We start from the raw sequence: 27,673 nt of genomic DNA, 5'->3' as shown, positions 1-27,673 counted from the left end.
TGAAGACTGCAGCTTTTATCTGTGAACATCTGGACTGTGGTTCTGCTGTCACAGTAGGAGAGAGAAAGGAGACCTCAGATAGATCTTCGTGGAGCATCGACTCTGACTGTGTTCAGTCTGGATCTCCTCTGAGGGAATGTGCATCATCATCTAGTGCTCCCTCCATCCTGAATCTCACCTGTTCAGGTAAGTGTAGATGGTGCACATAGCTTTCATGTGATTGTCAACTGGTGGCTCCTGACCCAAAAGTGTGTTGTGGGCTCGTTTTCAGTGTGTCACGGGTCTCTCCACAGGCAAGATATTAAGAAAAAATTGCATGTATTTTATCTTAAAGAGGATTTTTGTGCAATGTAACCCTGTCTGTTTACAGTCCCCAACTGTAGGTTGCAGCATAGAATAAGACAATTAAAGTTTTTTACATTTACTAATTAACCTGGCTGCATGATATAAGAAGGGGAGAGAGCAGAACATTTTTAAATAATGTGACTAAATCAATGCTTTAAACCGAATGAATATATATATATATATATATATATATATATATATATATATATATATATATATATATATATATATATATATATACTATAGTGGACTGGACTAAAGGTTTTATTTCATTATGTCTAGTGATTCAGGTGATGAGAGTATTCCAGATAATGTGTCAAATCAATGCACCCCTGAGGCATCAGGGACAATAAGGGATTCAAATGATGAAATACAAGGTCAGATACAAGAGCTCACTAGACTGAGAGATGAGCTTACCAGGTTAAATGATGAAACAAGGGCCCAGAGAGGAAATGGTAATCATGCCCTTGCACGTTCATATATTTATGTCCCTGGAGAACATCAGGTTCAACCTTTTACTGGGGAGTGTGTTCAGGATGGAAGGTCTGTAGTGGAGTTCATTGAAGAGGTTGAAAGAATCCTAAGCTCTAAGGAACAGATTCCTAAAGAACAATGTGACTTTATCCTCTCCTTGTTGCGTGGCCCTGCTCTAGAGGAAGTGAGACAGTCAGTGGGGCCAATCGATGTATTTCCATACCTGAGAAACGCCTTTGGAGAAAGACGCACACAACTTTTACAATCTTTTTACAATCATAAACAGGAAGATGGGGAAGATCTGCATGACAAATCCCATGCATTGTCACAGATTTTGAGCTCTGTAGTCAAACAGTCCTCAACTCTAATACCCGCTGAGAAAATTATTCTTAGGGACCATTTTATTGAGGGCATGAGAGAAGCAAATTTAAGACGTGAACTTAGAAAGATGGATAGGGAAAAACCAGTTTCTAGTCTGCTACAAGTGAGGAATGAAGCCCTTTTATGGGAAATGGAGGACAGTCAGTCCCTTTGCCCTAAAATGGTAAAAAACCATCAGGTTCAGTCTGAGACTTTAGGTCCTCAGTGTTCTGTTAAAAGACAACTAACCCAGATGGCCATCATACAGTATTAGATGAAGTTCCATGAGCAGTTGAGCACCCAGGTGAACAGTTGGTTAAATTAAGTAAAATATTGGCTGAGCTCTCCACTACTGTAAGTGAAATGTATAGGTACACACATTTTTCTTTACAAGAGCCTAAACCAAGAGTTAGGCCCCAGTCCAACTTTAGCCCAGATGGCCAACCTTTCTGTTTTAAATGCAGAGGAGTGGGACACATTGCCAGAAACTGTCCACAAAATAGACACACCCCACATGATGCTACATCCAGCCCTTCTGCAGTGCAGGAAAACTTGCACCCTCGAAAGTCATGAGCCAAACAATTCGAGGGGAAGAGGCTGGCTCACCCAGTAAAAGGGTAGATTGACAAAGTATCTTAGAGTTTAGAATGTAAAACTGGAGGTAAGGCTACAGGGTATTAATGCATCATGTCTTCTTGACACTGGTAGCCAAGTTAGCACCCTTTCAGAGAGTTTTTTCTAAAAACACTGGCCAGAAAGTGACAGGAATGTCCACCCTGCATTTGAATGGTTAAAGATCACTGCAAATCAAATCAAATCAAACTTTATTTATATAGCACCTTTCATACATACAAATAGCAACTCAAGGTGCTTTACAGATAGTAAAATCCCCCAGAACCCCAACCCAATAGCAGCATCAAACACACACACACACACACATCACAGAGGGTAAAAGCAAGGTAAAAGGACCAAGGAAACGCTGTCATAAATTCTGGGGTCTAGTGCTTCGGGGAAACACTGAGATAAAACACTGTAAAACCAAATCTAAAACAATCTAAAAACCAACCTGGGTATAAAAGTAATATTGCTAAGACCCATTAAATAAGAGAACCCGTGAAATAAGAGAATCAGAATGATAAAACAAATACATAAATGATAAATAAATAGAAGCTGAATACAGCCTGTGTTAAGAATAAATAAATGAATAAATACAATAGCAATAATAAAAGTAATGATTAAAATGCTAAACTAAAAAGGTGGGTCTTGAGTCACTAAAAAGGTGGGTCTTGAGTCTGTTTTTAAAAATATCCACACTAGGTGCTTCCCTCACGTCCTCAGGCAGGCTGTTCCACATACGAGGGCAGTAGAAATGAAAGGAGGACTCGCCGTGGGTTTTTGTTTTTTCTCTGGGAACAGTTAAAAGGCCAGTACCAGAGGACCTGAGGGGTCTAGTGGGCTCATAAGATAAAGCAAATCAGATAAATAAGGTGGGCTAAGACCATTAAGAGACTTAAAAACCAATAAAAGAATCTTAAAATCAGTTCTGAAGCTGACGGGGAGCCAGTGCAGAGACTTTAAAATTGGTGTAATGTGGGACCTCTTTCTGGTCTTTGCCAACAGATGTGCAGCTGCGTTCTGTACAAGCTGCAGCTGGTTCAGGTACTTCTTTGGAAGACCAGAAAGAAGAGCACTGCAGTAATCTAATCTTGATGTGATAAAAGCATGAATAAGTGTCTCTGCACTGGCTCGAGAGAAAAATGGCCTGATGCGGGAGATGTTCTTTAGATGATAAAAAGCAGTCTTAGTTATGTTTTTAATATAATGCTCAAAACTGAGATCTGCATCTAAAATCACTCCCAGGTTTTTTACTTGATTAAAATGGTTGAGTGCTAATGTTTTCAGTTTGGCCTCCAGTTTCTCTCTCTCTCAGCTTCAGGTCCAATCACTAAAACTTCTGTTTTGTCCTGGGTGAGCTGCAAGAAGTTTTTTGCCATCCACCCTCTGATATCTAAAATACAATCTAACAAGGCATCAATGGGCCCGTGCTCATCAGGAGTCACGGCAACATATAACTGTGTGTCATCAGCATAGCTGTGGAAATTTATGCCGTGTCTCCTGATGACATCACCAAGAGGAAGCATGTAAAGATTAAAAAGGGTGGGGCCTAAAACTGAGCCTTGGGGTACACCACAGGTCAGTCTATAGCTCTTGGATGAGGATTCCTTCATGCTAACAAAGAACTCTCTATCTGTTAGATAGGATTTAAACCAGTTAAAAACAGTACCAGTGAGGCCAACCATGTCGTTGAGTCTCTTTAAAAGAATAGTGTGGTCAACTGTGTCAAAGGCTGTGCTGAGGTCAAGCAACACTAAGACAGAGTTTTTTCATGTCAGTATTGAGCCTAAGGTCACTCACAACCTTGACCAGTGCCGTCTCAGTGCTGTGATTGGTCCTAAAACCTGACTGAAACTTCTCAAATTTATTGTGTGAGATTAAAAAATAATTTAACTGATAAAAACCAGATTTCTCTAAAATTTTGCTTAAAAACGACAGGTTGGATACTGGTCTGTAGTTGTTGAGGACTGAGGCATCTAAATTGCTCTTCTTCAGAACAGGGGTCACCACGGCTGTCTTTAGGGAGGAAGGGAAAACGCCCGTCTGGAGAGAGCAATTCACAATGCTCAGTAAATCCTCCTCACAAGAGCCATAGACATAGTTTTAAAAAAGGCAGTAGGGATGGGATCTAAAAAACAAGTTGCAGATCTTAACTGTGAAACAACATCCCTAAGCATTGCATCAACCAGGGCAAAACTCTCCAGTGTTTCCTCACAAGTAAACAAAGCCCCAGACAGTTTAAAATCTACAATGTGATGTTGATGCAGGTCAGATCTGATTTTCTCTATTTTATCTCTGAAGTGGGCTGCAAACTCCTCACACCTGGCATCAGTGGGTGTATCAGCAGGATTGTTAAAAACAGGGTAATTAGGCGGTTGATTGTGGAGAAGAGAACACGTGGTTTGTTTTTATTTTCAGTTATGAGTTTGGAGAAGTGGGCCTGTCTTGATATTCTAACAGCTTTGTTGTAAATACATAAGTGTTCATGTAGAATTTGATAATTTATTATTAGTTTGTTTTTTCGCCACCTCCGCTCTGCTATTCTGCAGTTCCTTTTTAACTTTTTGATATCTTCAGTTTTCCAGGGAGGAGCTGGTTTTGTTGTTACTTTCTTCAGTTTTAGTGGGGCCACTTTGTCCAGGGTAGCACGTAATTTACTGTTAAAATGGTTAACAATAAAATCACAGGATGAGGGGGAAATAAAAGCTGGGGAGCTGTGAAGGTGATCAGTAAAGTTTGCAGCCACTTCAGCATTAAGACAGCGTTTCCTAATGGTCTGTTCAGGGATAGCTTGTTTCATAAAACCTTCAACCTTAAAAAAGACACAGAAATGGTCAGAAATACCTAAATCAACAACTGATGTTATGTTGGTAGACAGTCCATAAGTAATAACAAGGTCTAATGTGTGGCCCTTGTTGTGCGTAGGTACTCTGACATGCTGGGTAAAATTCATACAGTCTAAAAGATTTAAAAAGTCCTGGGGGAAAGAGTCTGACTGATTATCTATGTGCAAATTAAAATCACCTAAAATAACAATCCTCTCATACTGGTTGTGAATGATTGAGAGCAGCTCTGAAAAGTCTGTTATGAATGATGAGCACCTTCCAGGAGGTCTATATACTGTTCCTCCAAGGACAGGTGGGCTGCTAAAAACAATGGTGTGATATTCAAAAGAGGAGTATTCTTCAAACGAAATGTCTTTAAAACCAATGGAAGATGACAGGATAGAGGCTGTCCCACCACCCTTTCTGCCTTTCCTGGCCATATGTGTGAACATGTAGTTATGTGGTGATGCTTCAATTAGAGTGATGGGGGCGGCTAATGGACTGGACATACCTTATGTGGGCTATGTTGAACTTGATATGGAGGCCATGAGTTTAACTATCCCAGAGAGGTTTCCTCATTGTAAAATATTCAGATAATTTTTTCTCAGTTCCTGGCCTCGTAGGCATGGATATTATCAAAAAGTGTGAGTTTGAAACCAGTATGCGGAGTGAACTTGACTCAAACCGGAGAGAGGCTTTTAAGCGATTGCAGACTGTTAAGGTGGCAGATAGACATTTGCCAGGGTGGCTGGTAAAGATGTAATCCATTTACCTCCTTCATCTGCAGTCACATCATGGCAAAAGGAGCTAAAACCAGTGGGGAAAATGCTCCCCTGCTGTTGCTTGAGCCCACTAGTGCACCATTACCTAGAGGTTTAGTGGTTGTGCCCACTTTGGTGGAATCAGAAAGGCACCTCTTCCCTGAGCAAGTCATGAACCTGTCTGAAGAAGATATTTGGTTAAAGCCAAGAATGAGGTTAGGAGTTTTAGTACAGGTTGTAGAGAGTGATGAAATTTGTGAGGTCCAGTTTCAAAGAATTGCAGCTGATACAGATGAAGTGAGTATCAGTAAGAAATCTGTTCCGCCCGACTGATGGAGTTCATTTTACTTCATTTTGATGTGGGTGGGACTCCGGAACAGAAGACTCAGCTTGCTTTGCTGTTTGAAAAGTATTCTCATGTGTTTGCAGTGGATGATGAAGATTTAGGCTACACAGACAAGGTGAAACATGAGATACACTTGATTGATGATACACCTGTGACACAGCCTTACAGGTGGATTCCTCCTACCCAATACAATGAGGTCAGAGAACACAGCGGCAAGCTGCTGAAGAAAGGAGTTATCCATGAGAGTTCCAGTTCATGTGCTTCACCAATAGTGCTATTAAGAAAAACAGATGGTGTTGATTACAGGAAACTTAATTCAAAGACCAGACGTGACGCCTTCCCATTTCCCAGAATTGATGAGAGTTTTAATGCCCTGAGGGGAGCCAAGTTTCTCTCCACTATTGATTTAGCTAGTGGGTATCACCAGGTAGCCATGTATGAAAGAGACAGACCCAAAACAGCATTTACGCCATTTGGTCTCTATGAATATGTTAGGATGCCGTTTGGTGTTTGTAATGGGCCTGCTACATTTCAGAGACTTATGCAAGCTACTATGAATGATCTCATCTTCCAGATACTCCTAGTGTATCCTCACGACAGCTTGGTTTTCTCTGCAACATTTGACAAACATCCGGAGAGGCTCGACGTTGTATTCAAAAGGCTGGCTGAGACTGGTCTTAAGGTGAAACTGCAGAAGTGCGCATATCTTCAGGAGACTGTGAAGTTCTTAGGTCATCAGATGTCAGCTGAGGGAGTTGGGACAGACACATCCAAGGTCCATGTGGTGAAAAATTGGGAGGTCCCCACAACTGTTAAGGAGCTTCAGACTTTGCTGGGGTTTTGTGGGTATTATAGGAGGTTCATCAGAGGTTTCTCACAGATAGCCGGATCACTACATGATTTGGTAAACACATGTACATGTGACAAGAAATCAGGAAAGTCAGTTCACCAGTTTATAGCCATGTGGACCCCTGAGTGTGCCTCAGCTTTTGAGCAACTGAAGGAAAAATTTCCTTCTGCTCCCATTCTGGGCTTTGCTGATTTCACTCAGCCTTTCATTGTCGAGACAGATCTAGTCAGGGTGGTCTAGGTGCTGTATTGTACCAGCAACAAGGTGACATGAAGCGTGTCATAACATATGCTAGACATAGGCTATGTAATGCAAAAAGGAATGACAGACATTGCAGCAGCATGAAGCTTGAGTTGCTCGCTCCAAAATGGGCAGTTGCTGAGAAATTCAGAGGGTATCTATTGGGTTCCAGGTTTGTGGTGTTAACTGACAACAACCCCTTGGGTGTAGTAATGCTGCTGCAGATGCCCTGTCAAGGCTGGAGTCTGCAGGGGAGCCTGAAAGAGACCCAGATTCAGATTTGGATGATTGCATTGCCTTGTGTAATCTGATGAGCCGAGGGACAACTCTAGAACCAGGCCTTGTTAATAAAGGTCTTGAATGCTACATGGTGAGGCAGATCTGCACCTTAGAGTCAGGGTCTAATGGGATACATGAGCAAGGCAACACTTCCACTCTCCCGGGGTATACAAGGGATTAGTTGATTGCTTTCCAGAGCACTGACCCTATCCTGAAAGAGTTCAGAATGTTTTGGGATAGTGGAAAAAGCCAAACTCAATGGAAAGAGCAGCCCTGTCTGATCTAGTAAAGGGCTTGCTGAAAACTGTGGAACCTCATACATCAGAAGGATGGCTTATTGTACAGTTATTGTAGAGTTGAGTTATGTCACAACCATGTCACACTGAGGTGTGGCAGTTGTTGCTACCCACTTGTCTTAGGGATCAGGTTCTGGAGAGTGTTCATAATAAAATAGGACACCATGGGATAGAACGGACTGCACATCTGCTGAGAGAGAGGTGTTTCTGGGTTGGGTTTTGTGAGGATGTGGAACAATGGGTTAAGAACTGCGAGAGGTGTATTTTGTCTAAGATGCCTCAGCCAAAGATTAATGCTCCTGCCAAGGCATTTCCTGACCTTTAGAGGTTGTGGCAGTGGATTTTACAGTCTTGAGTCTGCTTCAGATGGACGTGAAAATGTCCTTGTTGTCACTCATGTGTGTTTACAAAGTTCACACAAGCTTTTCCTACAGCTTTTCCAGCTGTTTATAAAGTAGTGGACATTCAAGGTACTACAGACACTGTGGAACCTGTTGAAAGAGGCCACTCTAAGAGGGTTCACGGTCAGAGTTCCAACTTTGTGCAACTCCAGCTTTACAACCCAACATTGAAAGTGGGATGCAGAAAAACAGCCAACTGATAAATGGTCCACCTGACCATGTATAGCCACCATGTGGGTGTGGGAAGGTGTTCCATTACGTGCGCCCACTTTAGAGTTGATTCTGATTTCTGAACGAAAACAGGCGTAGGATGTGAGTGCGCACTTTGATAAGTCTGAAAGTAGAAGTGAGCAGAATTTAGGGGGGTAGGGGGAAGGGGGGCGGCGGGAGTCCTGGTGGGCAGTAGGGATGGAGTCTGCTCTCCTTCTCGCTCTCTCCCCTCCCGCCGGGGGCTCCTTCGGGGGGGATGGGGGCGCTGTGCCTTGGACCCGACCAGGATGTGTGTGTGCGGCCTGGGGCTCTCTGGTCCCCTGGTGTTGTGGCGTGGGTTGCCTGGGGTGGGTGGGCGTCCGGGGCGCTCATGCGCTGGGCTCTTGGCGGGGCCGGGCCTTTGCCCCTCTTCCCTCGGGTGGTCTTGGGGGGGCGGGGGCGCCTACAGCGGCCAGCTGGGGAGTGGGCTGCCTGAGACGGGGATCTCTCTCCCAGTTGTGCCCCTCCTCGGGCCCGGCTGGGACGGGGATCTCTCTCCCAGTTGTGCCCCTCCCCGAGCCCCTCTCCTCCCCCGCCACCCCACATCACACACACTACACATAGGGCACTGTGGGGCGGGTGGAGGCGGTGGGTTTGGCTGGGGGGTCCCCATTGCAAACAATAAACCTAGACATCAATATACATTTAGGGCCTCAGGGGGATGGGCACATGGGCTGTGGGTGGGCGGAAAGGAGCCACCGAGGTGGCCCTTCCTCCATCCCCTCCCTTTGTGACCTCTCTCCCCCCGATTTTATTTACATGTTAGACACTACCACATTTAACAGTACTGCACTACACACATAACATGCACTTGCACTCACACACACTGAGGGAGTCCTGAGGGGGTCCTGCTACCTGGCAGCAGTGGGACCCATCACCATCTCATGGCTCCTTCCAGTTTTTAATTGCATTATAAATAGCCCATACTCATGCACACACAACTCAGGCTGGGGGGCAGGGGGGCCGGGGTCTTCCTACGCCCTCGTTTCCCGGGATGCACTCGGGGCTGCGGGGGGTGGAGGCTTGGTGCCTGCCTGGAGTCCTGTGTGGGGTGCTGCTGGGCGCCATCTGCCCTGGGGGCTGCCCTCGGTGCCGCATCGGGGGGCTGGTGAGATCCCGGGGAGAATGTATGTGGTTGTGTGGGTGTGTGTATGTGGAGAGGGTCGGGTCTGGGGCCCACCAGGCCCTAGACTCCCTGGGCTGCCCCTGGTGGGGGCGGGGGGGGGGGGGACCTGCGGACATGTTCTTGTCCCTAGGGTGCCTAGCCTTGGTGTTGGGTTGGTGTGGCCCACGGTGGTTTTGCCTGGGGCTGTCTGGCCCCGTCGGGTTCCTGGGTGGGGCTTTGCTGGGGGGAAAGGGTGGCCCTTGGGCCTGTGGGGCGCCTGCCCTCCGTGCGGCCCACGCCGCAGCGCCCGGCGCCCGCTGGGCCTGCTCGCCGTCACCCTTGGCTGCCCGGTGCCCCTGCCCCGTCGCGCCGGGGGTTCTGGTCTGGGGACCCCTCTGCTCTAGTCCGGGTGGGCCGCTGCTCTGTCTGCTTTGGCTGTCCCGGGCTTGGTACTCTGTGGATCTGCTTGGCCTTTGGGGCCTCGGGCTCCTCCCGTCCCCCGCTGATGCTTCGGGGTGCGGCGTGATCGCGGCCCCCCTTGCGGGTACACATTTCCTCCCTGTTGCATGGCCACACATGCATATTGACACTTGCATGCTCACAAACGTGCTCGTCTCTCCATCCGCTTCTAACTAGATGTAGCTGATGTTTGTGTGTTGGTACGTTCATCTGCAGGTATGTTTGATGACTATTGTAATTTTTTATATTATCATCATTCTATCTTTCTTTCGGTATCATGTAGTACTGTGGTAGTTTATGTTGTTGTTTTTCTTTTTGTGATATGTTCTGGGCAGCATAGACAACTGTTATTTCCACATTTTAATCCTGTCCTTTTCTCCCTTTTTTTTTTTTTTTTTTTTTTCCTCTCTCTCTCTCTATCTCCTTGTCAGGTTCGGCACTGACATATAAGACTAAAGAAAATAAGATTACAATAAAAATAATAAAAATATCAAGGGCAGCCATGTATATAACATGTCTCCCTTGGTAGAGCAAATCTGTCAAGCAAAATATGGCACACAGACCACCGTTCTGTATGTTAGGATGCTGGACAGGACAGGGTAAAAAAAAAAAAAAAAAAAAAAAGAAGTGAGCAGAATTTCCTTTTTGCACAGCAGACGCCAACTGTAGTTTGCTTTACTACGCACAGTTTGATAAATGAGGCCCCAAGTTGGGAATGAGATCCTGCCCCAAGTGGAGAATTCAAGTATCTCGGGGTCTTGTTCAGGAGGCAGGGATGTAGCAGATCTACGGGTGGATCAGTGCAGTGTTTGCAGTGATGTGGACTCTGCATCGGTCTGCTGTGGTGGAAAAGGAGACGAGCTGAAATGAAAAGCTCTGGATTTTCTGGTCAATGACTATAAGTCGCAGCAAGGAGTTTCCTTCTGAGATAGGTTGCTGACCTCTCTCTTAGAAAGAGAAGAATAAGCTTAAGCATCCAGGAGGACGTCAGAGTAAAACTGAGTTGAAAGTCTTTCTGACAAGGGACTTCACCAGGTGTTCTCTTGAGATCCTCACAACACATTTGGGCCTGCCAGGCCTGGCCAGCATCCTCCCCACCATCTGAGCCAACTCACCAAATGGTGCTCATTTGACAGCTCTGCCCCTCTCTTCACCTGAGTGCCCAAGACAAGCGGCCTTAAAACCGATGATATGACTACAAAGTCCATCACTGAACACCTTATGCTGATGAGTGACATGTCAGAAATAAAAATCTGTCCTGTTACCATCAGCGATCACTCACCAATATCATTCACTCTGAGAAATAAGAACAATAAACCAGTAACTAGAAACTGGAAATTTAGTATGTCATTACTTAAAGATCCTGAGTTTATCAGCTACTTTAAAAGAGAATGGTCCTTATATCTAGAAAACAACAACTTACCAGAAACGTCAGCACGTGTTTTTTGGGAAGCAGGAAAAGCAGTGGGCTAGGTTCTGGGCTCCGGTACCCGGGGGTTCTGGGCCTGCCTGGGTGTGCTGCCACGGGGTGGGTTGGTGCATGCCCTGGTTGCTGCCCCGGGACTCAGGGTATGGCACAGGGGCAGGAGGGGTGTAGGGGTATTAAGGGAGGCTAAGTGGGGCTTGGGGGATCGTAGAGGGGATGGGGGAGTAGGGTTAGAGGTATTATTCTGTCTATTCTGTCATAGACAGTGTCTTTTCCTCTTTGACATAGCCAGAGAAGAAAACCTGATGAAAATCCACATGACCCAGCTTTCCACAAGCACCTAAACGCACCATCCAGCAGAAAGCTGTGAGGCTCCTGGAAGATGAAACAGTCTAAAAACCTCTTGAGCACTTGTAAATCGATCTGTATGTAAATGTCTTTTGTCCATGTGTACCAGGCGATTAGTGCACATGTATTTAACCATTTGTATATGTACAAGCCTATTTGAAAACAAAAATATTACATTTATGAGGTTGACAAACCATGTGTTACACCCAAATTTACACCCAAATTATTACACAGTTAGCAAATCATGTATTACACACACACAATGATGCTGAGTCAATTTTCTCTCCATAGTAAACAAGTTTATTTTTATTTTCTGCTTTGCTTTGTCACTAGTTTGACTTTGACAGTTTATTTAAATGCTGCTGACTCCATCTGAGTCGCTGTATAATTATTACCTCGTGGAATTAAATACTTTAATCTGTGTAATGTGTTCCTACATCTCTGGACATCCAGAGGAACATGGAAACATTCACATCAACTAATGTGGAGCTGCAAGAGGTTTCTTGTTTCTTCTCCATCATCAGGTTTCTGATCATCATAAGTTCCTCCTCATCATGGTGTAACTGTGTGTGTGATGGTGTGTGATGTGTCCAGACTCTGTCAGGCTGCTGAATGGATCCAGTGTGTGTTCAGGCAGACTGGAGGTGAAGTCTGACCAGACCTGGTCCTCAGTGTGTGAAGCTGACTTTGACCAGCAGGATGCAGAGGTGGTCTGCAGGGAGCTCGGCTGTGGGCCTTCTTCAGTCCTCCAGGGGGCGCTCTATGGAGAAGGGGAGGCTCCCATGTGGACCAAAGAGTTCCAGTGTGGAGGCCATGAGTCTGCTCTGCTGGACTGTAGAAGCTCAGACTCTGATAGAAACACCTGCTCACCTGGCAGAGCTGCTGGACTCACCTGCTCAGGTAGAAGAGGAGCTGCAGCTTTGATCTGCTTCATTTCTCTTCTCATCAAACTCACTTTGTTCTTTTACTGATGACTCTCTGATCTCTGTTCAGATCCTGATGATGTCAGATTTTTACAATCTGTAAGATATCTAAGGCCATGCATCCTGAAACATTCTTCAAAGTTAGCATAAAGGGTGTCAAGACAGCAAGTGGTGGTTTTCGGATGGCCAATGATTTCATCCAGGTTTTCAGAACCGACTGGAGAAAAGTGTGTCATGTGTTCGTGTCTCTGAGAGGACACAGGGACATATGTCCTGCCCCTGGCAAGGAAGCAATGACTGTCTGATTTTCTGAATTTTGTCTGTAAAGAAATAAACAAACTCATTCCCGGTTGGATAGAAGTTCTGGGGTTACAGACACAGGAGGAATAGTTAGCCTGTCAACAGTAATGAACAAGGAGTGTGGCATTTTTTCCATTGAGCTCTCTTTTTTGGCAGCGATCACTTTCACCATGGTGGAGCAATGACATCAAAATGCTATAATATTACCATTGAAATGATCCACAAGCTCATTAGCTGAAGGCTAGGGGAAGAGGGTGGTGGAGAGACACAGCCATCATATCCCATGTTTAATTGATCTGGAAGACAGAGAAATGAAAAATAAATGTCGAGACCACTCTGAACTAAACTGATTCATTTTCATGTTCCTAACAGAGTTTATTGGGCTCCTTGTAGACTGAACAAAGCAATGTTCAGTCTACAGAACAAAGCCGGCCTGGTGGACAGCTCCAAGTGCTGGAGGTGTGTAAAAATGGCACCATGGTGCATTTGTTCTGAAGCTGCTCTGTAATTGATCAGATCTGGTTGGTCATACACACCTCAGTAGAAAAATGATAGGTTGCTGTATCACCTTTATTCCTGACCTGTTCATTCTGGGTGACCCTGCTGCATTAGATCACCTGTCCCCACCAGTTCTTGATGGACTCAGACTGCACTTATGCTGGGTTGAAACTTGGTAAAGGACAGAGCCTCATCTTCACCAGCACCTTCATCATAGTCCTCCTACCTCAGGAATCTGGCTGCCCTCCAATGTCTGACATACTGGCTGCATGATGGGGTGGAGGGGTTCAGTCTAAACCTCTGTTTTCATGTCAGAGTGCAGCGTATACTATGTATTACCAGCTACTGGGATCACCATTCTGTTGTGTATGTTGTTGATTTTTATGTTGATTTTTCTTTTAAACAAGAGAACTGAAACTAAAATCATCATCTGTTCTTCTTCTTGATGTGTAAAATGATCCATTTATAAAAAGTAGTTCCTCCTCATCATGGTGTAACTGTGTGTGTGATGGTGTGTGATGTGTCCAGACTCTGTCAGGCTGCTGAATGGATCCAGTGTGTGTTCAGGCAGACTGGAGGTGAAGTCTAACCAGACCTGGTCCTCAGTGTGTGAAGCTGACTTTGACCAGCAGGATGCAGAGGTGGTCTGCAGGGAGCTCGGCTGTGGGCCTCCTTCAGTCCTCCAGGGGGCGCTCTATGGAGAAGGGGAGGCTCCCATGTGGACCAAAGAGTTCCAGTGTGGAGGCCATGAGTCTGCTCTGCTGGACTGTAGAAGCTCAGACTCTGATAGAAACACCTGCTCACCTGGCAGAGCTGCTGGACTCACCTGCTCAGGTAGAAGAGGAGCTGCAGCTTTGATCTGCTTCATTTCTCTTCTCATCAAACTCACTTTGTTCTTTTACTGATGACTCTCTGATCTCTGTTCAGATCCTGATGATGTCAGGTTGGTGGGAGGAGCCAGTCGCTGTGCAGGTGTACTGGAGGTGAAACTGGGAGAATGGAGACCATTGCATAGTTTTGGATGGACTCTAAAGACTGCAGCTGTTATCTGTGAGCATCTGGACTGTGGTTCTGCTATTTCTGTGGGAGAGAGAGAGGAAGCAATGAGATCTGTGTGGGAGATCCAACACAACTGTTTTCAGACTGGATATCTTCTAAAGGACTGTGTGAGCTCATCATTCACTTCTTTTATTCTGGATCTCACCTGCTCAGGTAAGCCCAGCTGTCACATCCTCATAAGTTGATCAGGTTTGCAAAACGTTTTCTCAGAGATTCAGTTTTTTAAAATCGAGTTTTCAAACCATTCAGATCATCTCTGGCTGTTAATTTACATTTTAATCTGCAGAGCAGCAGTCAGTAAAGTATGGAGAGAAAAGTGACTCAATATCACCTTGTGTGTGTGTGTGTGTGTGTGTGTGTGTGTGTGTGTGTGTGTGTGTGTGTGTGTGTGTGTGTGTGTGTGTATAAACTGTATAAACCATGTTGTGTGTAACTTTGGTTACTTGCAAATGTGTATTTAAATGCACACACAAATATCTAGAAATTACCCACAAAAAATGTACACATTCACAAATTATAAAAATGCACAAACATTAATATTTTACACACAAATTTTTACCTTCGACCTCACAAATGTAATAGTTTAGTTTTATAAAAGGATTCTAAGTATACAAAGGGTTAAATATGTGTTCACAAATCACCTGGTACACATGGACCAAACTGCATTTACACACAGATCAGTTCACAAGTGCTCAAGAGGATTTGAGCCTCACAGCTTTAAATGTGCACGGTGCGTTTAAGTGCTAGTGGAAAGCTGGGTCATTTGACTTTTCATTGGATTCTCTTTGGAAAGGTGCTATAACAGAATAGTTTGCCCCTCATGATGGATGGATGGATGGATTGATGGATGGATGGATGGATGGACGGGCAAACAGATGGACGGACGGATGGATAGATGGATGGATGGATGAATGGATTGATGGATGGATGGATGGATGGATGGATGGATGGATGGATGGATGGATGGATGGATGGATGGATGAATGGACAGACGGATGGATGGAGACACGTATGGATGGACGGACGGACGGACGGATGGAGCTAAAGCTGATATTAATATCAGTGACTTGAATAATGCTTGTGTTACTGTAATTATAAAGTTGGGATGTAAGGAACTGAAACCCCTTTAAAGCATTGAGACGGTAACAAGAACAGACCCTTTAAATTCCCTAGAAGCAGCTCGACATGCATCTGAAGCACGAGGGGTTCATGTGACTTTTGGCATGCTGCTGAATCACTGAAACAATGATTACCTCGCAACACTTCTGCTTCATAAGGTCCATGCGGACTGAAGCTGACAGGCTTGATCATAACATCACTATTTAACAGGAATCTATGTAACAGTTAAATGAAGGAAAGATGAACATGGAATAAAAACTATCCACCTTGAATGGAAAACTATTCTGTCATAGACAGTGTCTTTTCCTCTTTGACATAGCCAGAGAAGAAAACCTGATGAAAATCCACATGACCCAGCTTTCCACAAGCACCTAAACGCACCATCCAGCAGAAAGCTGTGAGGCTCCTGGAAGATGAAACAGTCTAAAAACCTCTTGAGCACTTGTAAATCGATCTGCATGTAAATGTCTTTTGTCCATGTGTACCAGGCGATTAGTGCACATGTATTTAACCATTTGTATATGTACAAGCCTATTTGAAAACAAAAATATTACATTTATGAGGTTGACAAACCATGTGTTACACCCAAATTTACACCCAAATTATTACACAGTTAGCAAATCATGTATTACACACACACAATGATGCTGAGTCAATTTTCTCTCCATAGTAAACAAGTTTATTTTTATTTTCTGCTTTGCTTTGTCACTAGTTTGACTTTGACAGTTTATTTAAATGCTGCTGACTCCATCTGAGTCGCTGTATAATTATTACCTCGTGGAATTAAATACTTTAATCTGTGTAATGTGTTCCTACATCTCTGGACATCCAGAGGAACATGGAAACATTCACATCAACTAATGTGGAGCTGCAAGAGGTTTCTTGTTTCTTCTCCATCATCAGGTTTCTGATCATCATAAGTTCCTCCTCATCATGGTGTAACTGTGTGTGTGATGGTGTGTGATGTGTCCAGACTCTGTCAGGCTGCTGAATGGATCCAGTGTGTGTTCAGGCAGACTGGAGGTGAAGTCTGACCAGACCTGGTCCTCAGTGTGTGAAGCTGACTTTGACCAGCAGGATGCAGAGGTGGTCTGCAGGGAGCTCGGCTGTGGGCCTTCTTCAGTCCTCCAGGGGGCGCTCTATGGAGAAGGGGAGGCTCCCATGTGGACCAAAGAGTTCCAGTGTGGAGGCCATGAGTCTGCTCTGCTGGACTGTAGAAGCTCAGACTCTGATAGAAACACCTGCTCACCTGGCAGAGCTGCTGGACTCACCTGCTCAGGTAGACGAGGAGCTGCAGCTTTGATCTGCTTCATTTCTCTTCTCATCAAACTCACTTTGTTCTTTTACTGATGACTCTCTGATCTCTGTTCAGATCCTGTCAGGTTGGTGGGAGGAGCCAGTCGCTGTTCCGGTACACTGGAGATGAAACTGGGAGAATGGAGACCAGTGGTTGGTTATAGATGGACCCTGAAAACTGCAGCTGTTATCTGTGAACATCTGGACTGTGGTTCTGCTGTTTCTGTGGGACAGAGAGAGGAGATCTCAGACATATCTACGTGGTGGGTCGAATCTAACTGTATTCATTCTGGATCTCCTCTGAGGGAATGTGCAACACCATATCATGATGACTCCATCTGGAATCTCACCTGCTCAGGTAAGTGTAACAGGTGTGTTTGATGTCATTAACCTCTGTGTGATGCGCTTTGTGTTTTCTGGCTGCCTAAAGAAAAGAGCTGCTCTAGACGTTCTTTTAATGGAAGCTGTGGTTGCACCTGTGCAGGTGAACGAATGAGAAATGCTTCATATCTCTTTAATACATCAGTCTTCTCTGAACTGAAAACTGCAGCTGCTGTTTGCAGCAACGAGACTGAAAACAAATGCCAAAACACCTGATGACTGGTAATCTCAGGTGCCAGGTTTCTTTTTCTTTTTTTTTTTTTTTTTAACCCTGTCCTGTCCAGCATCCTAACATACAGAACGGTGGTCTGTGTGCCATATTTTGCTTGACAGATTTGCTCTACCAAGGGAGACATGTTATATACATGGCTGCCCTTGATATTTTTATTATTTTTATTGTAATCTTATTTTCTTTAGTCTTATATGTCAGTGCCGAACCTGACAGGGAGATAGAGGAAGAGAGAGAGAGAGAGAAAAAAAAAAAAAAAAAAAGGGAGAAAAGGACAGGATTAAAATGTGGAAATAACAGTTGTCTATGCTGCCCAGAACATATCACAAAAAAAAAAAAAAAACAACAACATAAACTACCACAGTACTACATGATACCAAAAGAAAGATAGAATGATGATAATATAAAAAATTACAACAGTCATCAAACGTACCTGCAGATGAACGTACCAACACACAAACATCAGCTACATCTAGTGAGAAGCGGATGGAGAGACGAGCACGTTTGTGAGCATGCACGTGTTAATATGCATGTGTGGCCATGCAACAGGGAGGAAATGTGTACCCGCAAGGGGGCCGCGATCACGCCGCACCCCGAAGCATCAGCAGGGGACGGGGGGAGCCCGAGGCCCCAAAGGCCAAGCAGATCCACAGAGTACCAAGCCCGGGACAGCCAAAGCAGACAGAGCAGCGGCCCACCTGGACCAGAGCAGAGGGGTCCCCAGACCGGAACCCCCGGCGCGACGGGGCAGGGGCACCGGGCAGCCCAGGGCGACGGCGAGCAGGCCCAGCGGGCGCCGGGCGCTGCGGCGTGGGCCGCACGGAGGGCAGGCGCCCCACAGGCCCAAGGGCCACCCTTTCCCCCCAGCAAAGCCCCACCCAGGAACCCGACGGGGCCCGACCGCCCCAGGCAAAACCATCGTGGGCCACGCCAACCCAACACCAAGGCTAGGCACCCCAGGGACAAGAACATGTCCGCAGGTCCCCCTCCCCCCCCCCCCCCCCCCCCCCCCCCCCCCCCCCCCCCCCCCCCCCCCCCCCCCCCCCCCCCAAAAAAAAAAAAAAAAAAAAAAAACCCTCTTTACCCCAAACATTACCCATTCGCCATACTCAGCCCTCCTTCAAACCCCTGCACCCCCCCTGCCCCCGGGCCATACCCTGGGTCCCAGGGCGTCAACCAGACACCAGGGCATGCACCAACCCACACCAGGACAGCACATCTGGGCAGGCCCAGACCCCCGGCACACACGGACCCCACCACCCCGAAGGGAGGAGGACCACCCCCGGGCACCAGAGCCCAGAACCCCCGCCCAGCCCGCCCCGGAATGCCCGGCCCAAGGCCGACGCCCACCAACCCAGGCACCACCAGTGGCCTCACCCCCCACCACAAGGCGACTCCAACCGCTGGACCCCACAGTCCCCGACGAGGCCAGACCCAGAGCCACCCCAACCGCAGAGCAGCCCGGTCCCGCACCACGGACAACCACAAAGAACCCGCAACCACCAGTAACTCCCGGCCATTTCCCAAACCCCCATAGCAACGAGGTCACAGTCCTCCACCTACACTAAGTGATGGAACTAAGCACAGGGGACCAGAGGGAATGAGATTCAGCTAAATAGTTCTTTGAGGAGGCAGACATTGTCTCACTACTGATGTGGTCAACTAAGAGATTCCTAAACTGCTGAATACACAGATTATTTTTGTTTTTCCAGTTCACAAGGATAGTTTTCTTTGCGATGCATAATGCTGTGCATATCATGTGTGCAGAGTTAATTGCCATATTAATGTCACCCAAGTCACCTAGTAGACATAGTGCGGGGATTGTAGGAATATTACATTTAAACCATGTTGACATGTCCACACATACCTGAAGGCAGAACCTGCGGACAGGTGTGCAGGACCACAAGGCATGGAGATACTTGTCAGGTGTGTTTTCATTGCAGTGTGTGCAGATGTTTGATTGTGACAGACCCATCCTGAACATCCTTTGTCCTGTATAATGAGTTCTATGCAGAATTTTGAATTGTATTAGTTGCATATTTGAATTCTTAGTCATTTTAAAGGTGTTTAAACATATTTGTGACCATTTATCTTTATTAAAGTTACTGGATAAGTCACCCTCCCATTTTGAAGTCGGAAGACAGATTGAGTGTTCTAGTTTGGATAATAGTCTATATGTTTTTGATAATAGCTTTGGGGCATTGAGATTCATGAATTCTGCCACCCTAATAGGTAGCTGTGAGTTTAATTGATTAATGGTATATTTTTTACATATAATAGCTTTAAGCTGGTGATATTCTAAAAATGTTTTGCTACTGATTCCATATTGTGAAGTGAGAATATTAAATGATAAGAAGTTTCCATTTTCTATTATATGTTCTAACTGTTTTATTCCTTTATTTTTCCATTGAGTGAAATTGATAAGCTTTATGTTTTGCAGGATGTCAGGGTTGTTCCAGAGGGTTGTAAACTTACATGGAAAAAGTGAGGATTTGGTTATTTTTAGAAAATCCCACCAAGCCACTAAAGATGAACTGATATTGATGCCTTTAAAACACTTATGTGTTTTGATGGTTGAGCTGATGAATAGCAGGTCAGAGATAAACACATCCTCGTACAATGCTTGCTCTACATCTAACCATGTTTCATCCAGACTGCTAGGTTTAAGCCATTTGGAGATATACTGCAGCTTGTTAGCTAAGAAAACATGATTAAAGTCGGGTAGCTCCAATCCGCCTCTATCTTTAGTCTGTTGTAAAGTTTTTAGACTGATACGTGATGGCTTATTTTTCCATAAAAATTTAGATATATGTGAGTCCAGTGACTTAAACCAGCTGGAGGATGGTTTAGTGGGTATCATTGAAAACAGGTAGTTTACTTTAGATAGAACCATCATTTTAACTGTAGCAACCCTCCCCATGAGTGATATGGGTAAGCGCCTCCACCATGAGAGATCATCCTCTATTGCTTTAAGTAACTGGACATAATTTAGCTTTGTTAGTTCTGATAACCTGGGAGAAATGTTTATGCCTACATATCTAATGTTTCCAGACTGTATTGTAGTATTGGGTGTGTTTTGTAGGTCACAGTTGATGAGCATAATAATGGTCTTAGACCAGTTAATAGAGTAGTCAGATATTGATGTGAATGTGTTAATAAGTGTGATTGTCTGGGGGAGAGACATCGGTGAGTTCTGGAGAAAAAGTAATACGTCATCAGCATAAAGACTTATCTTGTGTTCTATATTTTTGGCATGGATTCCTTTAATCTCTTTATTTTGTCTTATGGCAGCAGCTAGGGGTTCAATAAAAATAGCAAAGAGTGATGGAGAAAGCGGGCAGCCCTGTCTGGTGCCTCTCTGCAAACAGAAGCTTGGAGAGGTTTGATCATTGGTCTTGACACATGCATTTGGGTTGTTATATAATATCTTTATCCAATCTATAAAAGATGACCCAAACCCAAATTTGTTTAACGTTGCAAATAAAAATTTCCAGTTTACTCGGTCAAATGCTTTTTCTGCGTCTAAAGAAATTACTGTGGATTCCAGGTTATGTAGAGTAGCATAATCTATGATGTTAATTAATCTATGCATGTTAGTAGAGGAATGTCTACCTTTAATAAAGCCTGTTTGGTCAGGATGTATTATTAGAGGGGTTATTTTTTCTATTCTTCTGGCCAAAGCTTTGCTAATTATTTTGAGATCTACATTTATTAATGAAATTGGACGGTAACTGGATGGAAGTGTCGGGTCTTTACCTGGTTTTAATAGTAGAGTAATATTGGCTAGGTTCATATTTGAAGGTATTTTTTGTTTTTCCTTTATTTCTAATATCATATTGTAGAAAGTGGGTGCCAGCATTGTCCAGAATTCTTTGTAGAATTCTGCTGGGTAACCATCTGGACCTGGAGCTTTATTGTTGGGCATATGCTGGAGAGCTTCATGGAGTTCGCCGACTGAAAGGGGGGAATCCAAGACCATTTTATCTTCATGTTTTAATTGTGGAAGATTGATGTTACTAATAAATTTATCAATGTTGTCATCTGTTGTAGTTAGTTGTGATGTATATAATGTTTTATAGAATTCTTTGAAAGTGTTATTTATCTTGTCAGGGTCGTGGCCGATGTTTCCTTCTGGATCTCTGACAGAGGAGATGGTTGTTTTCTCCTTGTTTGTTTTTAACTGATTAGCCAGGAACCTTCCAGATTTATTTCCATGCTCAAAATTCTCCAAGCGAAGTCTTTGCACCAAGAATTGTGTCTTTTTATCTATTATTTCATTAAGTTCAAGTTTAGCTTTCCTTATAGCATTTAGTATGTGTTCTTCTGGGGAGACATGGTAAGCGTCCTCTAAGGATTTAATTCTGAGTTCTAACTCTGAAATTCTCAAAGTTTCCTTCTTTTTCTTTGACTTATTAATCCTAAAATGGATTTTTGTACCAGGCTTTGAACATGTTTATTTCTGCTGTGACGTTGGTCTTTTTAACATGGGAGTCTATGGGGATTTGCTCTGTTTTGGAGCCAGGCCCTGGTGGATGAGGGGGGAAAAGGTAATATGTTGTTATACTTCCCCATAGGCTTCACATTTTACTGTCTGAGGTTGTCGCTTGGTTTCTCCCAGCAATGTTCAACTATTGGTCAAGACGTTTGTTGGCCTCTCAGCCTGCCTGGTTCGGCATATCCTTTAGGATATCATGCAGTACAGGTCAGCACCACTGAGTCAAGTCTGTTCTGAAGAAGACTGACTGGGAATTTTCACCACTACATACAACTCAGTATATTACACACACACTCACACACACACTGTAGGATAACACAAAGAGTGCCACCCTATAACTAGTGCTTTTTTGCTTGGGGTTTTCAAAATTTTACATTTATGGACCCTTTGGTCCATAAACAGAAACTTCAAGGTGATCATCCCCTTTTGTGAGTGAGACTTGGACTCCTCGTGTAGTGTGTGAAGAAGTTTTGGGCACCTTTTTACCAACATCCACCTGCGTCTGCTAGGTGACATAGCAGAGGAAGCATTCTCTCCTGTACTGCAGGCATCAGGTATGGGTGTCTTGCAGTTATTGGTGACACGGTGTGGAGAGATAAAACCCCCACTAGGTGACCATTGCAGTGCACAAGTCACTTAATGTGTCTAAACATCAACAGAATTAAAAGTTTAGTCTCCCAGAAAGACCAAGAGAAACTCATCCATGCATTCATCTCCAGTAGGCTGGATTACTGTAATGGTCTTTTAACAGGACTTCCTAAAAAGAGCATTAAACATCTGCAGCTCATCCAGAACGCTGCTGCTAGAGTTTTAACCAGGACTAAGAGATCTGAACACATCACACCAGTTGTGAAATCTTTACACTGGCTTCCAGTCAGTCACAGAATAGATTTTAAAACTCTTCTGCTTGTTTACAAATCCCAGAATGGTTTAGGCCCAGAATACATCTGTGATATGTTCAGAGAATATAAACCTAGCAGAGCTCTTAGATCCAAAGACTCTGGTCAACTAGTCCAGACCAGAATCCAGACCAGAGTCCAGACTAAACATGGAGAAGCAGCATTTAGCTGTTACGCTGCAAACAAATGGAACAAACTGCCAGTGGAGATTAAACTTTCCCCAAATGTAGACATTTTTAAATCCAGGTTAAAAACATTTCTTTTCTCCTGCGCCTATGCACAAAATCTGCACGGTAACTTTTTTTTAACTTATCTTGTTTTTAATCATTTTAATGTAATTTATTATTTTATTGTGATATTGTGTTGATGCCTTTTACTATTCTAAATATCTGTAATGTCTTTGTTTTATGTAAAGCACTTTGAATTGTCCTGTACATGAAATGTGCTATACAAATAAACTGCCTTGCCTAAACTAACCAGATGTGCAACACACATATGCTGGCATTGACATACAGCAATTGTGATCTAAGCATGCAATCAGTTTACTGCGTGAAGAAGAAAAACAATCACTTCAAAGCCAAAAATACAAGTAAATCTAACAGATGACCAAGTCATTGGTACTAAACATTTGGAGGAATCAAACCATCCAGACGATGGCTGTTATCCTCATCACTCATTAACTTAAATTAGATGATTTTCACGTGAAAGATTAGAAGTTATGCTGCCAGTTAAGTGATGGGAGTCCACTGCTTCTGTTGCTTTTCCATGCTGTTTGTCTTGTTAAGTATTAACTTCTAGGATCAGAGATTTTTTTTAATAAAAGGGTTGTGAGGGACTCAGGATTTCATAGGGACAGATGTGTGATGGATTTGGGGTTGTGTTGGACTGAACCATCATGAATCACAGTGGTTTGCTATTATGCACTCAATACAATGGGTTTTGTGGATCTGTTTATAGGATCTTGGTTGTGCAGCGTCAGTAGGATGGCTCCGCATCAGCTCAGCAAATCAAGGCTCTCTGCAGGGCTCTAGCACCAATCGTGAATCTTGAGTAGGAAAGTCTCTGTCTGGATCTGTTGTTATAGTAACGTGTATCAAAACTCGGGCTCCTTTTTGACATATGTGATGTGCTGGACAGGAAGTGTAGATGTACAGGGTGGTTGTGGGCTGGATTTTGTGGTAAGTATGCATGCGGCAGTATACAGGCAGGGCAGACAATAGGGGGTGCAGCAGCAGGGAAACCTGGACGGGGGAGGGGGGGATGGGGCACATGGCTAATCAATCTGTTGAAAAATAGATTGAGCCCATCATTAGGCCATCGTCGAGAAATGGCCAGAAATGGTTTTAAAGCTCCTCCAGCCTCCACTGACATTGTTCTGCTGCAGCTGAGCCTCCGTCTTTGTTCTGTAGTTGTTCTTTCCCTCCCTGATCTTCTTCCTCTGTTCCCTCTGCACAATCTTCAGCTCCTCTTTATTTCCTGACCTAAACGTCATCTTTAGAAAAGTTTTTAACCCTTAATTTAAAACTGCTGAGAGTTCCAGCAGACCTGCAATTTTCTGTAAGTTTGTTTGAAAACCATGATAAAATTACTGGGAGGAAACAGGAGACAAGATGGGGAAACACAACGGTTACAGGGCATGAAGACTTGAACATAAAGACTACAATGGACTGGCAGAGGAAAACTGAAACCAAAGGGTACAAATACACTGAGGAACTAATAGGAAACAGGTGAATTTGCAAAATCAACCAGATGAGCCGACAAAGAGGAAACCAAACAGAATACAATACACAAGGGAATGAAATTTCAAAACAAAACAGGAAACCAGAAAAACATAACATGACAAGCCTACCAAAACCCATGGATCATGACAGTCCTGGACTAACTACAGCTGTCTGATAAATGTTGTAGGGAGATGTGGAAGTAATTTTGCTGCATATGGTAATCACTCATATATACTCATAATAATCACACGTATATTCAGTTTTTCTTTATTTATTTATTCATTTCTTATTGTTAAGCCATTCACTATTACATTTTTATATTGTGTGTTCTCATTTTACTAAATATTGATGCTACTCTTTTTCTGCTGGGTTCTCATGCTTGTGTGAGGTCAGAGATGGGTCAGAGTGACCACTCACTTCCCAGGCCTTGGATATGGGAAAGTTAAGGCTGGTACTTTGAAGACGCACACTTGCTAGATAGCAATAGCTGTTTATGATACCAGTCTGTTTTGGTCCTTGGGTGTGTGATTCTCCTCTGAGAAGTGGGAAGACGGTGGCGCCATTCAGTCTCCTTTCTCTAACTTTATCAGTTTTGAGACTGACCTTCTGCTGAGGACCAGCTGAGTAAAACTGTTTTTCTCTGATGAATCGGGAGAGTTCTCTGCTGACTTCTCGTGGGTCAGAAGACCGCTCTCAACTCTCAACTTGCAAGTAATTCCATGTTCAGTAATTCTCTCTGTAATAAACTTCATATACTTTTACTCAATCCCAGCGGCGTCTTCAGCTTTTGAGGACATCCTGGGCTTAGCCCGGACCAGATGTAAATTTAAAATTTAGGGGAGCTTCATTTTATATATATATATATATATATATATATATATATATATATATATATATATATATATATTCTGGCTGGCGGCCAGAAAAAAGAAAAAAAAAATTAACGCCTTTAATTAAGCATTGCATTAAAGTGCCCAGCCCTAATATATATATATATATATATATATATATATATATATATATATATATATATATATATATATATGAAAGACAACCCCCAATTTCCGTAACTAATCTTCAGAAAAACACTATCAGTGTTTCCCCTAACATTATACCCCTAACAGATCAAACTGAACTATTTTGATTTGAAGTCACAGCAGAAGTGCTTTAAGTCTCATTGAGTGGCTGGAGGAGCGGGCGGCAGTTAAGTTTAACAGCATCTATATACAGTGACTTACATTGGTCTTTGTTGTCGGGGCTAGACTCAAAAGACCCGGGGCTAAAGTCCCAGAAAAATCGGCTGATGATGCCACTGCTCAATCCAGACAATTGGTTAATTTCTCTACAACAAGAGACCTGTGAGGACAGCATTACAATAGTCCAGTCTACCAAAGATAAATGCATGGACAAGTTTTTCTAAATGTTGCTGAGTCATCAGTCCTTTAATCCTTGATATGTCCTTTAGGCTGACTTCACAACAGCCTTAATATAACTCTTAAAATTTAGGTCTGAATCCAGGACTACTCCCAGATTTCTGGCTTGGTTGTTAGTTTTGAACTTAGCTATTTGAAGCTGAGTACTGACTTTTAATCTTTCTTCCTTGGCTCCAAAAACTATTATTTTAGTTTTGTCTTCATTTAACTGGAAGTTCTGGCACATCCAATCTTTAATTTGATCAATGCAGTTGATCAGGGTTTGGATCGGACTGTAGTCTCCTGGTGAGATGGTTATGTAGATTTGTGTGTCATCAGCATAACTGTGGTAACATATTTAGTTGTTTTTCATAATGTGAGCGAGTGGCAGCATGAAGATGTTGAACAGTAGTGAAGACTGGGAACTCCACAGGTTATTTTGGTTCGCTCAGATTTATAGTTACCTATAGGCACAAAGTAGTCCCTGTCTTTTTAAACAAGACTCAAACCAATTAATTGCAGAGCCAGAAAGTTCAGCCCAGTTTTTTAGCTGGTCTAGTAAGATGTTATGGTCGACCGGGTCAAATGCAGCACTGAGATCCAGCAGTACCAGGACTGAAATGTTTCCACTATCTGTGCTCAGGTGGATGTCATTAAAGACCTTAACTACAGCATCTCAGTGCTGTGGTGTGGCCGAAAACCTGACTGGTAGACATCAGAACAGTTATTTAGTTTCAGGAAGTTGTGTAGCTGACAAAGACAGTTTTTTCTATAATCTGACTAAGAAAGGGGAGGTTTGATATCAGCCTGTAGCTGCTCATGAGGGACGAGTCCAGGTTTTTCTTTTTCAGTAGTGGCTTGATGACAGCTGCTTTTAGGGTCTGAGGGAAGACACCTGAAAAGAGACGTGTTTACAATCTGTAAGATATCTAAGGCCATGCATCCTGAAACATTCTTCAAAGTTAGCATAAAGGGTGTCAAGACAGCAAGTGGTGGTTTTCGGATGGCCAATGATTTCATCCAGGTTTTCAGAACCGACTGGAGAAAAGTGTGTCATGTGTTCGTGTCTCTGAGAGGACACAGGGACATATGTCCTGCCCCTGGCAAGGAAGCAATGACTGTCTGATTTTCTGAATTTTGTCTGTAAAGAAATAAACAAACTCATTCCCGGTTGGATAGAAGTTCTGGGGTTACTGACACAGGAGGAATAGTTAGCCTGTCAACAGTAATGAACAAGGAGTGTGGCATTTTTTCCATTGAGCTCTCTTTTTTGGCAGCGATCACTTTCACCATGGTGGAGCAATGACATCAAAATGCTATAATATTACCATTGAAATGATCCACAAGCTCATTAGCTGAAGGCTAGGGGAAGAGGGTGGTGGAGGACACAGCCATCATATCCCATGTTTAATTGATCTGGAAGACAGAGAAATGAAAAATAAATGTCGAGACCACTCTGAACTAGACTGATTCATTTTCATGTTCCTAACAGAGTTTATTGGGCTCCTTGTAGACTGAACAAAGCAATGTTCAGTCTACAGAACAAAGCCGGCCTGGTGGACAGCTCCAAGTGCTGGAGGTGTGTAAAAATGGCACCATGGTGCATTTGTTCTGAAGCTGCTCTGTAATTGATCAGATCTGGTTGGTCATACACACCTCAGTAGAAAAATGATAGGTTGCTGTATCACCTTTATTCCTGACCTGTTCATTCTTGGTGACCCTGCTGCATTAGATCACCTGTCCCCAACAGTTCTTGATGAACTCAGACTGCACTTATGCTGGGTTGAAACTTGGTAAAGGACAGAGCCTCATCTTCACCAGCACCTTCATCATAGTCCTCCTACCTCAGGAATCTGGCTGCCCTCCAATGTCTGACTTACTGGCTGCATGATGGGGTGGAGGGGTTCAGTCTAAACCTCTGTTTTCATGTCAGAGTGCAGCGTATACTATGTATTACCAGCT

At 43.8% G+C, this 27,673-nt stretch overlaps 2 protein-coding genes and 1 long non-coding RNA gene across 3 annotated transcripts in view; all 3 read left to right on the top strand.

Moving 5' to 3' along the window:
- The window catches only part of LOC121630394 (scavenger receptor cysteine-rich type 1 protein M160-like), a 185,318-nt gene extending 169,544 nt beyond the window's left edge, over positions 1–15,774 (top strand). Inside the window, exons 13-15 of the mRNA XM_041970678.1 lie at positions 13,629–13,934; positions 14,028–14,312; positions 15,767–15,774. Of these exons, the coding sequence (XP_041826612.1) occupies positions 13,629–13,934; positions 14,028–14,312; positions 15,767–15,774 (599 nt within the window). The remainder of the gene's footprint in view (positions 1–13,628; positions 13,935–14,027; positions 14,313–15,766) is intronic.
- Positions 130–12,389, top strand: LOC121629664. The gene is made up of 3 exons (XR_006008407.1): positions 130–186; positions 11,974–12,279; positions 12,373–12,389. It is a non-coding gene; the product is annotated as an uncharacterized LOC121629664 (long non-coding RNA).
- A 431-nt stretch (positions 15,775–16,205) lies between the features above and the next one.
- Positions 16,206–27,673, top strand: part of LOC121630393 (scavenger receptor cysteine-rich type 1 protein M130-like) — a 98,528-nt gene continuing 87,060 nt past the window's right edge. The window contains exons 1-2 of the mRNA XM_041970677.1: positions 16,206–16,557; positions 16,651–16,932. Coding sequence (XP_041826611.1) covers positions 16,242–16,557; positions 16,651–16,932 — 598 coding nt within the window. The 5' untranslated portion in view covers positions 16,206–16,241. The remainder of the gene's footprint in view (positions 16,558–16,650; positions 16,933–27,673) is intronic.

Source organism: Melanotaenia boesemani, chromosome 19 (assembly GCF_017639745.1).
Source record: "Melanotaenia boesemani isolate fMelBoe1 chromosome 19, fMelBoe1.pri, whole genome shotgun sequence".
Taxonomy (NCBI): domain Eukaryota; kingdom Metazoa; phylum Chordata; class Actinopteri; order Atheriniformes; family Melanotaeniidae; genus Melanotaenia; species Melanotaenia boesemani.
This window is presented reverse-complemented; position numbering and strand designations above follow the sequence as displayed.